Raw genomic sequence first — 16,655 nt, forward strand, 5'->3', positions numbered from 1 at the left:
AGTAAATGACAGTTTTGTACATTTGACATAACTTTAATTTAGAACCACAAGATTCAAAAGTCTTTTTTATTTTCTTAAACTCCGTGACAAATCAAACTAGACCATTCTTTGTGAAACGGAGGGAGTACTATATTTTATGTCTTAGCCAAAACAAAAATTGTCACGTCGACGCAACTAATCGAGTTAATCATGCAGATGATCTCCTGAATGGGGTTTTCAAATGTAAAAGATCTTGCATGTTTTTTTTTGTTGAGTTCTTTCCTTTGTTTGATATGATTTGTAAATTATTATACTGAAACGAAATTTACTTTAAGCGCACTAAAAGATATGATTTGTAAATTATTATACTGAAACAAAATTTACTTTAAGCGCACTAAAAGAATAGCTGTGGTGAATCTTCATCGACAAGGAAAGAATAAGATTGACATGTGGAAAAAAAAATTGGCATGTGGATATTAGTCAGATATACGGAATTAATTAAGACGTTAGGCCAATAGATATAGGTACAACTGTACTCGATCATTGTTATTTCTTCATAATAGAGCCATAGTTTGTGTGTGTATTCTGGAAAGGAAAAGAAAAACGTAACGTACTATAGACAAATAATTTTAAATTGTTGAAATTGAAAGGAATAGATAGGTGTACGCAGGGCCGTCTCAACAAGTTTGGGGGCCTAAAGTCAAACATTACAAAAAGGCCCTATTTTTTTAGTTGATAAATACAAATTGAATAATTATAATATAGAAGTGTAATCCTACAAATGAGGTCTGGAGAGGCAGGATATATGTAGACATTATGAAGTAAGAATGCAAATAATGTAAATTTTCAATGAAAATTATATAATATAAAGTTGGAATAATAAAACTTTAAAAATATGGTGATATTAAAAATAGTGTAGCGATGAATTTGATAAGTTAATAAATAATATTAAAAATAGTGTTGAATTAAATTTTAGTGCTTGAAAATATGAATAAGACACCAAAAAATAATTTTGTCTTTTTATAAACACACAACAATAGATATCACATAATAGTAGAATGTTTGAACGTTTGACAGACTTAAGAATATTCAATAATGAAAAGTAAGTATAAAAACACAATATTGTTGGTTCATGATAATCATCAAAATATAAATGAGCTAGACAACAAAATAGATAGTCACATGCGAAGTTAGAAATGATACAACAATTAACTAGCCACATGAGAATCTAGAAAGACACTACAATCAACTAAACAATATTCAATTTCTCAATTATATTTCTATACAAAAATTATTTCAAAGTTATCAGTACATTAATTTTTTTAACTAATATATATATATATATATACACACACACATCTTTGAGAGAAAATGGGGGCCCCAAAAAAATTGAGGCCCCAATCGATTGCTTTAGTGGCCTTATGGTTGAGACGGCCCTGTCTGAAACTAACTGAGCTAGATCTACTTTATTTGCAAGGTATGACAATTTTCTCACCTTTTGGTTTTACAAATTTAAAATTAGATTAGTTTAATTAACTAAACATGCATATACTCTAGATACATAAAAAAAATTAACATTAATTAAGGAGCAATGCATGAAGAAAGAACAACAATGTTGTATCTCTGAAGCACCTTTTTTTTTTTAATAAGGGTGGTGTTCGAGTCAGTTGTTCTTATCTCGAATATTTCACTTGTCAATTGCCATCAACCACCAACATAGACCAACATAGGTACTCATTGAAGAGTCCCATACTGGATGAAAAATGGATGAACTTGGTCAATCCTTCCCTCATGAGCTAGCTTATGGGATTGAGTTAAACCCAAAATTCAATTCTTTACATGGTATTCAAGCAGAGCTCATTCTAATTATTATTACCGATATTGATCTCCATATTAAATTCTCACGCTCCAGATGTCCAGCCCTGGTGCGAGGTGGAGGTGTTAAAGAGTCTCACATCAAATGAAACATGATGGGTGGTCTCCTTGGCTTTGGACAATCCTTCCCTCGTAAGCTAGCGCCTACCAAAGCTTAGATAGACGAAAAAAATCACATGATGCTTTGAACCCTTGGTCTATCAGGTTTGCACTGATGGAATTCAATCAAAACTGAAAACTGAGAATATTTTTCTTAGGAGGAGATGAACTATTCCTCAGAACTTGTACACACTTCATCTTCAAGTACCTGTGAATCAATAGCTTTCGTGCACAAGTGCAGCGCAAAATCAATTTTTTTCATGTCACAAGCCAAAGGAATAAGCATGTGAAATGTTGCAGAATCCGGCAGGCAATCATTTTGCACCATCTTCTGATACCACATATTAGCCTGCTCCAAATTCCCTTCATCAACATACACTTTTATCATATTATCGTAGCTGAATTTATCCGGTTTGAAACCCTTCTTAACGATCTCCTCAAACAACTGAATCGCCTTCGAAACCTCAGCAACTTTAAGTAAACCTCGTAATCTAATATCATAACTGCAAATATCAGGAAGAATACTTCTCTTTTCCATCATAACCCACAAGTTTTCAGCCTCAGAAAACCTTTTACTATCACAAAGTGCTTTTAACAATGTATTACAAGTCACAATATCCGGCTTAATCCCATGCTTTTCAATCTCATCGATCAAAAGCACAGCAGAATACACAGAACCAGCCTTGCACAACGCCTTCATCGCGACGTTATAGGATATTAAATTAGGCACAATTGACAATTTCTAGGGTAATTCACGAAACAGCAAACCAATTTCATCATATCTCTCTGATCTGATGCATGATTCCAAAAGGACGTTGAAGGAATAGACAGTCCGCTGACAATCTAGTTGAGGCATTTCGTCGAACAATTACGTGCATGATCATACATCTTAGCATTCCCGTACAGAAGGATAAAGCAGTCTACAAAGGATTCGTCTCGAATATCTGGGTACTGTTTTTGATGTTCGATAATTTCTTCAATACCGGAGAAGTACTTGGCTTTGGCAAGGCGGTGAACGGCGATGTCATAATTGAAACGGCAGCGTCGGAAATCATGGCATATTGATGAACTTTTCATGAAATCTACAATTCCTTGGGGTGTGTGATTGGTGGGGTTTAAAGAGCTAATGGTGGGTTCGGTGGTTTTGACATCTATGATTTTTCTAGCTGATTTGCGGTTGTTTTCGGAGAAGATGCCTCGCAGACAGTGGACAGTTAAAAAAGTGGACATTTTTTATTGCTTAATTTGGCACGGAGTTGCAATTTGCCAGATGAGCTTCAAAATATTGAGTTATTACATAAACTTTAAAATTATCCATCCATCCATTTTTACTAATCCACAATTTCGATATAATTTTGAAAATCAAAAGATAATTTATGTGCTAAGTATTTATGGTGAACCTTATCCTTATGGTGCACCTTCAACGCCTCTTTACTTCGCAAATAACATGAAATGAATGCAAGGGAATTACATCAACAATTTTCAAGTAGGGATAAGCCTCTGGGCAAATGCCACTATCCATAAACACTAAATCAGAATTTATATTTCTCTCTATCAGGAAAAAGGGCTAAAATGCCTTTTGACTATAGGAAATAAAACAATAAAACGATTTTGCCCTCCGTTTAAATTTGGCCATGAATGTTCCCTTACCACACTGCAAAATCAACTACTGATGGCTAGTTGCAGCACCTGATGTACCATAGCAGTTTTCTCAATAAAAAATACAAAACTGATGTGTTGATTCTTATTGAGGTAAAGAATCACCTAAGATGCTTTTAGTTCCACGGATATGATCGATTAAAAGTTTATCCTTGTTTAAACTGACTGCCTCCTCTATTCTCCCACTGTCAGACCAAATCCGAACTTGTAATCTTTCTTTTTATGATCAATCTGCAGGCACCATCAGGAGCAGATTTTATAACAGTTGAGTAGCCAAAGTGCATGAGATAGAGACTTGTAAAAGCGCGAAATTTGTTTTGAAAGTAAATGCTCAATTACCTCGGCAGAAAGAATGAAATTAAGCCCCATGTTCAGGCGTTCTTCCAGGAAAGCAGCAGCACAGCCGTTGGAATCAATCTTTCCTCTAAGACGACACTGCAATGCACACAATATTACTGATTTTGACCACCTTTAATAAATGAGCCAACTATTGCTATGCACCCAAAACAACATGAGAAGTCCAAACATAGACTTATAGTATTAACTAACTATCTTGTGACCATCCAATTGAAAATACAACAACTGAAATTCAGGAAACTTGTATTCCTTTGTAGTTTGCAGCAACCTCTAGTTGTGCTGTAGTGACAAAAGACAAATTGAAATGTATATAGCAGTTAACACTTGCTGAAAGTATTTCTTTACCTAATCTTGCATGAAATGTCAATAAGAAAGTGCTTAACCAAAAGAAGAAGAAGCCACCTTACACATTTCAACTGATGAATGCACCCCAATAACCAAAGAAGTAGTTCAGACGCAAAAACCCCAAAAGATGTGGGTCCGAGTCAATTGGAAATACAACAACTGAAATTCAGGAAACTTGCCTTTGTAGTTTGCAGCAACCTCTAATTGTGCTATAGTGACAAAAGACAAATTGAAATGTATATAGCAGTTAACACTTGCGGAAAGTATTTCTTTACCTAATCTTGCATGAAATGTCAATAAGGAAGTGCTTAATAGCATATGTTACATCTTATAAAAGGGATGATTTCAGGTTATGTGCAGGAATGAGGCAATAGAACCCTCCCCACTCAGTTTCTTCTTCTGCCAAAAGAAGAAGAAGCCACCTTACACATATTTCAACTGATGAATGAGAGGAGATGCAAATGAGAAAGCAAGCATGAAAGCATGCTGCATACACAATATGCACACGGATCATCTTTGCATAACATGGACACGGAAGAGGTGGTAGTCAAAGAGTCTTTACAGAAGGGAATGAGAATATTGACGTCGTTCTGGCATCAAGGTGTCAAAAAATCAGCAAAAATGATCTCCTTGGCATCAAGGTGTCAAAAAATCAGCAAAAATTAAATTTAAAAGATAATTTTGCCAGAATTAAACATGCACACCATTTGAACTAGCGCACATGATTGCAGCAGACCAGCAGTGCAATACACTCATCAAAACCAGATGATTAGATACTGAGTAAACTACAACTCGCAAGTGCAAAGCTTTCCAGTAAATATTTTTAATATTTTGTTTACCACAGAAATTACCTGCCGAAGGATGTAATCATAACCAACGCTTGCTGTTACATCCCTAGACATATAGTTGTACATAAAGTCTGATGCTAGAGACACCTGCATGGAAGAAAGTCTTTAAGCAATTACCAAACCCACTCATCATTAACTCTATCTCTAGAATAGGAAATGCCTTTGTAAGACCTTGTCAGAAACTTTCTGAACATAACCCAGTGCAACCATTCCAGTGCTAGCAACTTGCCCTGTAGCAACCTGCAGGCAGAATGAAACATGCACTACTTAACAGAAAATTTGAATCAACTAAGCAAGTTGTAACACCCTCATTAAGCAAAAACCATAAATATTAAATTCTGGCGAAATCAGCAAATAACAACACAATGAATAAAGGTGCTACTGTAAACTGCTTAAATATGTTTTATAAAGGAAGAGAAGAAACAGCGTCGATTCCATGAAATTCTGTATCACGAAAATACTAAGACAAGCTACAAATATAAAGCAATTTTCTTTCCAGAAAACCTTTCAAATTTAATCTAAAGGAGTTTATAATACAGAGAACAGGGAGATCCCAACAATGGCCTCAACATTTCCAGAGATTTCTTTCAAAGGAGCTTACTAGTTGAACCCTTTAAAAAGAGAACAAAATACCTAATGGTAAAAATTGAAGTCCATCAACTTTTAAGCACGACGACTATGTAAACAAACACAGGAAATTAACTAATAGGAGTAAAAGGGACAGCAGGGTTAGAAAAGGAAATACAACAAGTAGTTTCCTTTTTAAAAGAATAGATCAAATATTTTCCTAACAAGCATGTGTCAATATTAGACCATGATTATAATCCAGAACACCTGATTGGCACGATAAAAACACAATTATTTACGGGAACAAATCACAAGGAAATAAAATAGGCCAGGTCGATTTAAGTTGCTGGCAAATGCCTCTAAAAGAGAAGAAAACGCTACTATAATATCCCCAAATATCTGTCTAATACTAATAAAAATTGAACTACAAATATATTGAGGTAGACCCAGAATCTGACGGCCGCAGGCACTATTACATCAAATGAAAATTTATCACCAGACATAAAGACTGATAATAGCGAGCATATTCAGTTTGTGGTTTATTTTTTTTTGAAATTGGTAAATTGTATTCATTCAGCATTAAGGCTATGCTGGCCACCTCCAAAAAGTTTACAAAAAATAAAAGAGACACAGTTACAAAGAGCCTATAGAATCCACTAATTGGATTTCCTCTTCTATATTCTGTTCTTTACACCAAAAACCTAGTGAAGTAATAACTTTCCACTTAATCTTCAAAATAGAGGATTCTTTCCTTCAAAGATCCTCTGGTTCCTCTCCTTCCAAATGGTCCACCAGATGCAGGCTGGGACTGTCCTCCACCATCTTTTTGGCTTTTGCTTCCTCCTCTTCTGATCCAACAGCTAAGCAAATCTGCAGTATGTTCAGACATGATCCAGTTGATTCCAGCAATGGAAGTGAACATAGCCCAAACTTGTGTCGTTACTTTGCAATGCATGAAAAGGTGTTTGTTGGTTTCTAGTGCCTCCTTGCAGAGGAGGCATTTAGATGCTATGATGGACCCCCATTTTTGCAATGCCTCATGTGTCAAGCATGCTTTCCTAGCTACTAGCCAAGTGAAGCATTTCAGTTTATTAGGAGCCACACTCTTCCATACAGTATTCCAAGGTCCAGTTGACCTGCCTGCAGCAACACTCAGTCCCCTTTTGTATACCCTGTTAACAGTGAAATTCCATCATTGTGGTGCCTCCAAATGAGTTTGTCTGAGTTTGTATTAGTGCCTGGGAAGTTTCCTATTAGTTTTAGAAAATCTACCACCCATGGTATTTCCCAATCATTTAGGGGTCTTCTGAAAGTCAGGTTCCACCCTTGAGGGGACCACATTTCTTGTATACTGCATCCAGTATTCAAGCTTATTGAGAACAGTCCAGGAAAAAGGGAGTGAAGTGTGCCATGACCACTCCAGTCCTCTTCCCAAAAAAATATCTTGTCTCCCCTACCAACTCTAACTTTAGTGTTTTGCTTGAAAGTCATCCATAGATTCCTGATAGATTTCCAAACCCCAACCCCATATGTATTAGTCATTTTATTAGTGCACCACTGCCCCTCCGGACCATACTTATGAAGGATAATCTCTCTCCACAAGGACTGATTTTCTTGAGTAAATCTCCATAGCCATTTGATAAGTATACTCTTATTATGAAGCTTTAGGTTCCTCACTCCTAGAACACCATAACTCTTGCTTTGCTGAACTGCACTCCATTTTACCAGGTTGAAACTTTTCTCAATCTTGCTTCCTTGCCATAAGAAATCCCTCCTCAACTTGTCTAAGATTTCCATCACCTCACCGGGGGATGGGAAATAAAGACATTACATATGTTGGCAGAGAATCTAGGACTGCATTGATCGAAACAACTCTACCTCCCAGGGAAAGGTATTGTGATTTCCAAAGAGCTAGTCTTTTTTCTGTTTTCTCTATTATTCCATCCCATATATTCACAGCTTTGTGATTAGCACCCAATGGCATTCCCAAATAAATTGTGGGCAACTCCTCTATCCTGCACTTCAAAATATAATGCCAGAGACTGAATTTGTTGCACCTCTTTCACTGGAAAAATATTGCTTTTCCTCCAGTTAATCTTCAACCCAGAGCAAGCTTCAACGATCACCAGTATCACCCTTAGGTAGCAAATTTGTTCTTGTTCAGCATCGCAGAAAACCACAGTGTCATCAGCATATAATAAGTGAGTCACCTCCATGATTTCATTGTTCCTGTTCTTAATGCTGAAGTCTTTTATCCAGTTGTTTGTTGCAGCCCTTCTCATCAGACTACCTAGCCCTTCCATAGCTATGATAAACAGGAAAGGGGACAAGGGATCCCCTTGTCTCAGACCTCTTTCAGCTGGAAAACCACCTGCAGGTTCTCCATTTATCAGAATGGAGAACTTGGTAGTTTTGATACAGAATGCTATCCACTTAGTCCACCTTCTCTCGAATCCCATTTGCCTGAGAGTGTTCAACAAGAAACTCCAGTTCAGGTGGTGAAAGGCCTTTTCAATATCTAATTTGCACATAACTCCAGGCACATCTCCTCTAATCCTGGTGTCAATGCATTCACTAGCAATAAGAGCAGCATCCATTATTTGTCTCCCTTTGATGAAAGTCATCTGGTGGTTGTTTACAACTCTGCTTATTACCTTCTATAATCTCTCAGCCAACACCTTTGCTATGATTTTGTAGACCCCGGAGATTAGACTAATGGGTCTGAAATCTCTTAGATCATTTGCTCCAACCTTCTTAGGAATCAAAGCTACAAAGGTTGAAGCTCTTGTCAAACTTATGGTGAGAGTGAAATCTGTGGAATGTCTGCATCAGTTCTTCCTTTATTTTTATTTTTGATTTGCACCGGGTGTCCGAGTCTCTTTGAGCCCCGACTAATCCCCGGGGGGTGCACAGGCCCTCGGCAAGGAGTTTCCCGCAAGTGCACCACGGTTAATTCAGGTTTTACCCAGTCCGATGGCCCTCAGAAATTGTTTGCACCCAGTGGGTTTCGAACTTGAGACCTTGAAAGGGAGCAAACCCCAAGGCTCAAGTCAATTGCCAGCAGGCCAACCCCAAGGCTCAGTTCTTCCTTTATTGTTTCCCAGAAAGCTTGAAAAGAAAGCCATGATATAGCCATCTGGTCCAGGTGCTTTTTCTGCAGCACACATCTTTATCCCTGCCAGTACCTCTTCTTCCTCAAAAACTCTCTCAAGGTTGTTTCTTTCTTCTGTTGAAATGCCTTGTTCTTCATAAAGATTCAAATAAGGTCTCCAATTTTCTGATTCTTTGTAGAGATCTTGATAAAAATCCACAATGGAGCCCTTGATAGCCACAGGATCACTAGATTAGTTCTCCATTGATCAACAAGGAATCTATAGTGTTGAGTCTTTTATGTGCAGTGGCCATTCTGTGAAAAAACTTAGTGCTTTTATCACCACAATTGATCCACTGGACTCTGGATCTCTGCCTCCAAAATATTTCTTCATTCCTGGCCACTTCATCATATTCCATGGCTAAATGAGCCTTTACCAACTGCTCATCATCATTTAAGGGTCTGCTTTCTTGCAAGGTCTCCAAGCTCCCTATTTGATCTAGGATGTGGCTTTTTCTTGCCTTCCAGTTCACCTTGTGCTCTTTGCTCCATTCTTTGAGTTTAGCCTTTAACATGCTTAATTTTGTTGCCAGAATATAGTCAAGGGTACCAGATATGATAAAAGAACACCACCATTCTTGAACTTTTTCTTTGAACCTTCCACATTAAGCCACCACTTTTCGAACGATGGAAGTTCACCCAAGTTGTGGTGCCACAACCTTCGAACTAGGCGTGCCTTAAAGTAAGACTTCTTGAAATTACCATCTCCACAAGTCAAAAAATGGGGTTGTGGTCAGACCCAAGGCTAGGAAGAGAGCTTTGCCTAATCTGAGTGAACAATCCATCCCAAGGAAAAGAATACAATTTAATAGATCTTTTATTTATTAGCAAGCGATCGATGAAACAAAATTAGTCCAATTCATAAGATTTCTCTCTCTCAATATGGAGGGACTGATGGAGCCTTCTACCAATGCACCAGCTGGAAATTTGCGCATGCAGCTGCCACAACTAATATATCTCTACTTCTTGGAGGTAATTACATGTATACTAAATTTCCCGTTGCTGATGCACCCTCACCCCTAATGCATCGGTCCACCTCTGCGCTCACACCCATTAACAACTTCATGTTCTAAATGTTCTTTCATACATTTATATATGTTGTTGTTATCATAATACCTTCAAATTTAAATTATTATGTTTTTAAAGAGCATGCTACTCTTATAGGAGTATCTAATAATAAGCACTTTACCATCTTATCTGTGTTGTAACGAGCAGCATAGCCAATGCCAGACTTCCGATGCTGACCAGCCCAGAATACTTCACCACCTAGAGACAAATGTGGAGTGACACTCTGCAAAATATATAAAGGTATACATTGATTGACCAAGAGGTTGAAATAAATATAATGTATGTGACATACACCCAAAAAGTAAGTAAAATGAACTCCAACCACAATCGAAGGAAGCACAAGATAAAAATCATCCTGCTTATATATTAGTGATGAAAACTGCAATATCAGATTGCTTTCAGCTGTTGGTGTGTAACAAGTCCCATGAAAGTTATCAAAATTATCGTTATTGTGATTGATTCAAGAGCTCCAGGCCATTGAGTAGATACGCCTTTTTAATTCAATGCTAAAAATATCAAAATTATGCAGTATAATTCACATGTGACGAACATCACTCAATCAAGAAACTGTCTTTACAAAAAATCTAAGATTTATGCATAAGTGGTGCATCATATGGAGTAAAGAGCAGCACGATCTGTTTGATATTTTTCTTACCACTTTAGTTTTTAGGATCATGAGGATGGTGAGGAACATCTTTAAGATTCCAAATCTAAACTAAGATATCTCGGTTATTTTCAAGTTGGGCATCGAAGGTAGTGTTTGAACTGGCATTAGTCACTAGTTTTTTCTCCTTTGCTTTTTCCCAGATGATTTTTTTTTGACACACAACCTGATATTATTTTTATCAAATAGAGACAATACATGATGTTTATCTCTCGCTGACACTATACGAAATTTCCCTTCTGTTTACTCTTTCTCTATCTCCCAATCTTGCTAAGTCTCACTCCCATTTGCCATCGTAATATTTATTCATACCGTTACTCTAGCCCTGATACACAAACCCCTCTAAAGCTGTATTCCAATTTTGTGATATTGTGGTGTTCCCTGCTTGAATCAAAATTGACTCTGTTTGAAACTTCAAGATATTTCATGTAACTTGTGGAAATAATTGTGTGAAATCTTTAAATTGGTTTTTCCTGCAAATGACCAGAGACAAGGCCATTTACTTTTGAAAAATATTAGTGCTTTTAATGATGTCTTTTATTGGCTAATTTGCAGAGTTGCAAGTCTTGATTGTTTACCTGGATGTAGCTAGCTCCAAATAATGCACCATTCCCCAATTGAAACTGTGTTCGGTAGTCTTTACCCTTAACAAACAATAAAAGACAAGAATACACAATGTTAGTCTTCCTAAGTCATCTAGGCTATACCGTAGTTTGTGCATAGTATGGGTTGACTGAATCAGAAATAGAATGCCACATGACATTCCAACCAAAAGCATGAATTAATCCAATGACTAAGAGTAAAGAAAGGTACCTTGTAATCAAAATTAACCATGCCATGCGACATGTGCGGCTCACCCGTTAGCTGATAAGTAGAAAAATATGAGTTGTATGGCTTATTCTTGATATATATTAATTGCTTACTGACACTATCAAAGGTAAGCAATCAAATACACATACCTGGCCATTAGCCTTCATAGCAAGATTCTCAGACAACTCACATCTCAGTCTTGCATTCACCCTACCATCTGTCATTACTCTCCCAAAAAGCATCATCTGCGGGAAACAGCCATTGCTCCAACACTTAGATAATCATGTGGGTTTCAGACACTAGATAGGGATAGTATCAACTACACACCTTTGGATCTATAAAGTTGGCACCGAACTCATAGTGAGCAGTTGGAATTTTGACTACATCTGTTGACTGAGTAGGAAGTTCCGTGGGCCCCATGAAAACACTAACACAAGTAGAAGCAGATTTCTTTCATAATTGAGAAAATATCCTCTCCCTCCAAGAATGGGGAAAACATAGTAATAAATCTGATATGTGTCTTTAGAAATGCCAAATCTACCTGTGACTGAGTGAAAATCTCTGATTAAGTCCTCTGGTAAAGTCAAAGCGCATCCCTTCAAAAAGCTCAGGCTTTAAAGACACTGCCAAGATAAGACATGCATTAATCGATACATCCAAGAGGGAGTTGCCCGGATGGTAAGCAGCCCTCACTTCCAACCCGAAGGTTGTGAATTCGAGTCACTAAGGGAGCAAAAAGGGTGGGAGCTCCTAGGCAGGCGAGACATTGGATAACTAGATCATGACTTAAGAGACATAATACTGATGACAGCAACAACGCTAACATGAACAAAAGTAATAACTAACCATTAACAGTGTTTACATGCACTAAAACTTCTACTAACAGTTCAATACTAATCTAGCTTGCAGTGGATTATGAATCCAACAAGTTTGATCCCTCTTCTGTTTTTTCCAAACGTTAGCTGATACAAAATCTAGACACTTTAAAATAATAGAAGCTACAAATTTTACATCAAAACCTATATTGGTCTTCACACTCATTTAATCCTTCTTTATGTTAGCAATTTAGCACCCCTGCACAAGTATTGTGAAAGGTGAGGCGACCCTTCATCGCCTATTAGCTTTGTGGCAAGGCGATCTTCAAAAGGAGACGCCATGGCGAGAAAGGCGAGAAAGGTGTTGCTTTCATATAATCTTTAAAAAAGGCAACTAATTTAGAGTTTTAAAAGTTAAAAGGTAATTTTAGGTTTTTTTTTTCCAAAGTTGTATAGTTGCACTCTTAGAATGCGACTGCGATTCCAACCAATCGACTCAACTAGACTTCTCCGCGACCAGCCAGATTTTTCCGGTGACTCCGAAGTCCAATCAATAGTATTTTTTTTTATTTTATTTTTTTTGATAACCGAGAAATCCGTCTGTGACCCGCCCTTTGGACCAATCACAGCCTTCTAAACTCGGTGGATAATGGGCCCGCCCCTCTACCCTTCTCCACTTAAATACCGGGCTTCGCTTTGCATGGTGTGGGGCTTGAACCTGCGACCTAAGCCACAAATCCTCCACCTTTTGCCACTTGAGCTAGGCCTTGGGGGCCCAATCAATAGTATTTCTTCTTCTAATTTCTTCTTCCTCTATTTCTTTTTGCTTCTTCTTCTTCCGGCTTCAGAGTTACTTCTACCTCTACTTTTTTCTTATTGTTTTGACTTTTGTTCTATATTATTCTCATTCAAGTTCTAGACTTTTAGTATCTACTATCTATTCTCATTGTTTGAATTGAAATATTTGCTAATATGTTATTGCAATTGATTGAGATTTTGATAATTTATATATGGAATTAATTATTTTAATTTTTTTATATTAATTGGCAATGCACTTCAAAGAGGCGAGCACCTAGCCGCGCACCTCACCTTCTGACGAGGCAGACCCTTTGTCGCCTTTCGCCATCCCAAACCCCTGCACCCGAACTTCAAATCAAGAAACTATACATCGTCTGGAGTTGACACTGCCTATCTGATATTATCAATTGGATTAACAAAATAATGTAGCTAAAACTAAAGGCTTCAATTGCATTTCAGCCTAACTATTCAGTAAACAATCTGCAGCAAGTTGGAACAAAAGATTACAACTATTTCGTCTCAACCCAAAACTAGTTAGGGTCGCTAATATCAATCCTTTAACACCATTTCTCTCTATTCACCTCAATTTAATTCCAATACAAATCAAGTCAGATAAAAATAATGAAATAAAAATTAAACACAACGATCAAACAAGAGATGAAGTACAATACTAACTTAAAGCTTCGCGGTGGATTTCTTCATAAGGAATAGGACAAGGCAAGTTGAAGTAATCGACTTTCTCCGGTTCGGTCACCGTCGGCTTTGAGCCTGCCGGCGAATCTGTAGCTGCCGGAGGGACGAGAGTGGCCATTGTGAAAATAAAGGAAAATGTGAAATGTCCTCCTCTTTCGCCTGAAAGATATAGGGAAGAGGGAGAGAGTTCAGTGACAGCGAGGAGTAAAATAAAACCCTCACAAAACCCCTAAAATCAGTTCGGCAGAACCCGACCCGTTTTTACTCGGTGGAGTCCGAAGAATGTGATGGGTATATAATATTATTTTTTATCTTTATTTTTCTTTTATGAGAATAAAGAGTTTTTTTTAAATATAACTTTTAATTTAAATAAAGCATAACAATAATAAGAAGATCAAAAAAGGCTTAGAAAATGTTGGTGTAAATGAGAAGATTGATTCGTAGAAAAATGAAAGTGGATTCGCAAAAAAACTACATTGAAAACCATAATTAGTATTATTATAATATATGATATATTTTAATAAATTATCATGAAACTATGTAACTAATATTTTGTACACACATATGGTAAACTTTATAAAATTAGAAAGATAAAATTAGAAAGTTATTTATTTGTATGCATTTTCATTTAAACATTAGTGATATAATAGTGTATGAAATTATTTCGAAGTGAATTAATGTGTAAAGATTTAATTTTGAGATCATCATAAAATAATTTTAATTACATAAAAGGTTTTGAAGTTACATATGATTAGGCGTTTTATGTATATATGTCGTAGGAATTTTAAACACATAAATTGAAATTTAATTATTTTTACTTGAACTTTAGATACTACATGTCTATATTCAGTCATTTTTTGTCCATATCAAGCTACCTTCAAATATTTTGTGTTTGAAGTTGTTTTGATGTGAATAAACATGAAAAAATATATAAATTAAATGGCAATGTCTAAATATATACCAAGTGAAAAGTTTACTCAAATGCCAACAAATATAAAAGTTCAGAACAGAAAAAGACCCAAGTTTTAATTTTTCTATTAATGCTTATTTATACTTTTTGTGTGAACCAAAGTACTTTCATTTTCATTTATCTATATGTAATTTTTATCTTTTGATATTATATTTTTTTGGCTCGACATAAATTTCATAAGAGTTAAGTAATGAAACAAGATTTATATATTATTTTCCAGATTTAGTATATATAATTTTTATCCCTTTTTAGAGAAAAGACACTGATAACTAATATAAAAAAAATAGAACATATATATATATATATGTGGGGGGGGGCGGGTAATTTGAGGTTCCAAGTGATTGCTTTAATGACCTTATTATCGAGATGGCCGATGGTCACCAACACAATTGGGTAAAGAGAGTAAGAGATGTATTCAAGACAACTCACATGATATTATAATACAAATATAAATTTATGTTATAAATTTTTTTTTTGTTATTTTAATATATATATATATATATATAAATTTATATATGAAAAAAATATTTAATATCAAAAGTATTTTATTTATTTAAGTAATTAAAGTGAATATTGAATAGTAAAAAATAAAGTTATCAAATCTTAGGACAAAAATTAAAGATGGAGAGAGACATGAGAAAATTGAAGGAAAGGTATCCTTCAAGTTTGGAATTAACTATTGGTAACTATTTTGACCAAGAAAAGGTCAAACACACTTAACTATTAAATTAAGTTAATTGTGGACTCAATTAACATTTTCAAAACTTATAATCTTTTTAGAAATACAAAATAATCCACCCACTAAATAAACAAACTTTCCACTCCCTCTCTCAAATGTTCTCCTCTCTCCCACAGAAGAAAAGTTCTCCTCTCTCAAAAATTCAAAATTGCTTTAATCGGGATAATCAATTTCTCCGGCAACTTTCAACTTTCGATGGCCGTATTTTGAACTTTCGATTAGTCTATTCTAACCATCCAAGGGAACAACGATTTGCAGGTAAAACTTAATTTTTTTGAAAAAAATTAGGGCTTTTGAAAAAAATTGTCTCTTCCCTCAAGTGTTGCCCAGGTTTTGTGCAATTCAAGTTGAGACAATGAAGCTTTTGCTTGTTTATGCTTTAGGAAGTGGACCAACTGATTGTTCTAGAAAGAAATACTTGTTTATTTGGTTTTCTTGATTTTTGGGTACTTGGAGAGTGATTTGGATTTGTGGGGTTAGTTGATAATTTAGGTAAGATGGAGAAGAAAAGGGGTTTGCCCAATTGGGTTCCTGATGGGTCGACATGTTCTGCAGGAATTTTTGATGGTGGATTCACACCCTTTCAGTTGGTGGTATATATTTAGTTAATCATATTTTGTAATTACTAGTGACAATATTTTATATTTAATAGATGTTCAGTAATTTTACCATGAATTCCATTCTATTCTTAGATTTGTAAAATGTTAAATTATATTATTAGAAATAGACATATGTTGCAGCAAGTTATGAGTTACTTATTACAACAAATGACACATATATATAGAGTCGGTTCAAACATATATGCTCATATGTTGCAACAGATGAATCATTCATTGCAACAGATAAGCATATATGGGTCATCTATTGCAACAAATAATACATATTAGACATTTGTTGTAACAGATTTCTATATTTGTTGCAACAGATGATCATATATATTTGATTATTTTCAACAAATGAGTTATCTATTGCAACAGATAATGCATTGAGATTATAATTAAACTTATAATTGAAAGGTAATTATAATTAAATAATTTTATTTATCATTATTTATGGACTAATGAAGCATTTCATATCAAAATAATCAACTGATGACTTTATTTAAGACGAATATAGTTAGTTGATCATGTAATTACTCTACATTACATTGAAAATATAATTGAACTTATTAATTAAAAGGTAATTATAATTAAATAACTTTATTTATCACTAATTATG

The 16,655-nt window shown here is 35.5% G+C and overlaps 2 protein-coding genes across 3 annotated transcripts; both read right to left on the reverse strand.

Annotated features, from left to right (window-relative positions):
* Positions 1-2,122: 2,122 nt before the first annotated feature.
* LOC107058870 (pentatricopeptide repeat-containing protein At1g55890, mitochondrial-like) lies at positions 2,123-2,653 on the reverse strand. The gene has a single exon (XM_015305074.1). It carries the CDS (start codon positions 2,651-2,653, stop codon positions 2,123-2,125), a length of 531 nt encoding a protein of 176 aa, XP_015160560.1.
* Positions 2,654-3,440: 787 nt separating this feature from the next.
* Positions 3,441-13,940, reverse strand: LOC102587266 (mitochondrial import receptor subunit TOM40-1-like). Of its 2 annotated transcripts, XR_001472384.1 has the most exons (12): positions 13,711-13,940; positions 11,964-12,045; positions 11,750-11,849; positions 11,572-11,667; positions 11,426-11,476; positions 11,191-11,256; positions 10,070-10,171; positions 5,334-5,402; positions 5,166-5,249; positions 3,952-4,047; positions 3,718-3,843; positions 3,455-3,642 (listed from the first exon to the last, which is right to left on the reverse strand). XR_001472384.1 is itself a non-coding variant. In XM_006366738.2 (11 exons), the coding sequence occupies exons 1-11, from the start codon at positions 13,844-13,846 to the stop codon at positions 3,787-3,789; spliced, it is 939 nt and encodes a 312-aa protein (XP_006366800.1). In that variant the 5' UTR covers positions 13,847-13,940; the 3' UTR covers positions 3,441-3,786. The 2 variants fall into 2 exon arrangements, 1 of the variants encoding a protein (XP_006366800.1); XM_006366738.2 differs by having other exon boundaries at positions 3,441-3,843.
* Between the last annotated feature and the right edge of the window lie 2,715 nt (positions 13,941-16,655).

The sequence above is a fragment of the Solanum tuberosum genome, unplaced genomic scaffold (assembly GCF_000226075.1).
Source record: "Solanum tuberosum cultivar DM 1-3 516 R44 unplaced genomic scaffold, SolTub_3.0 scf00686, whole genome shotgun sequence".
Lineage (NCBI taxonomy): Eukaryota > Viridiplantae > Streptophyta > Magnoliopsida > Solanales > Solanaceae > Solanum > Solanum tuberosum.

What these genes read in the sequence shown, in the direction of transcription:
- LOC102587266 (XM_006366738.2), bottom strand. Translation starts at nt 13,846, where the DNA reads ATGGCCACTCTCGTCCCTCCGGCAGCTACAGATTCGCCGGCAGGCTCA. An exon ending in CTATGAAGGCTAATGGCCAG is followed by an intron (nt 11,477 to 11,571) that starts GTATGTGTATTT and finishes TCTACTTATCAG; the next exon opens with CTAACGGGTGAGCCGCACAT. An exon ending in TTCAGAAAGTTTCTGACAAG is followed by an intron (nt 5,250 to 5,333) that starts GTCTTACAAAGG and finishes TCTTCCATGCAG; the next exon opens with GTGTCTCTAGCATCAGACTT.
- LOC107058870 (XM_015305074.1), bottom strand. Translation starts at nt 2,653, where the DNA reads ATGAAGGCGTTGTGCAAGGCTGGTTCTGTGTATTCTGCTGTGCTTTTG.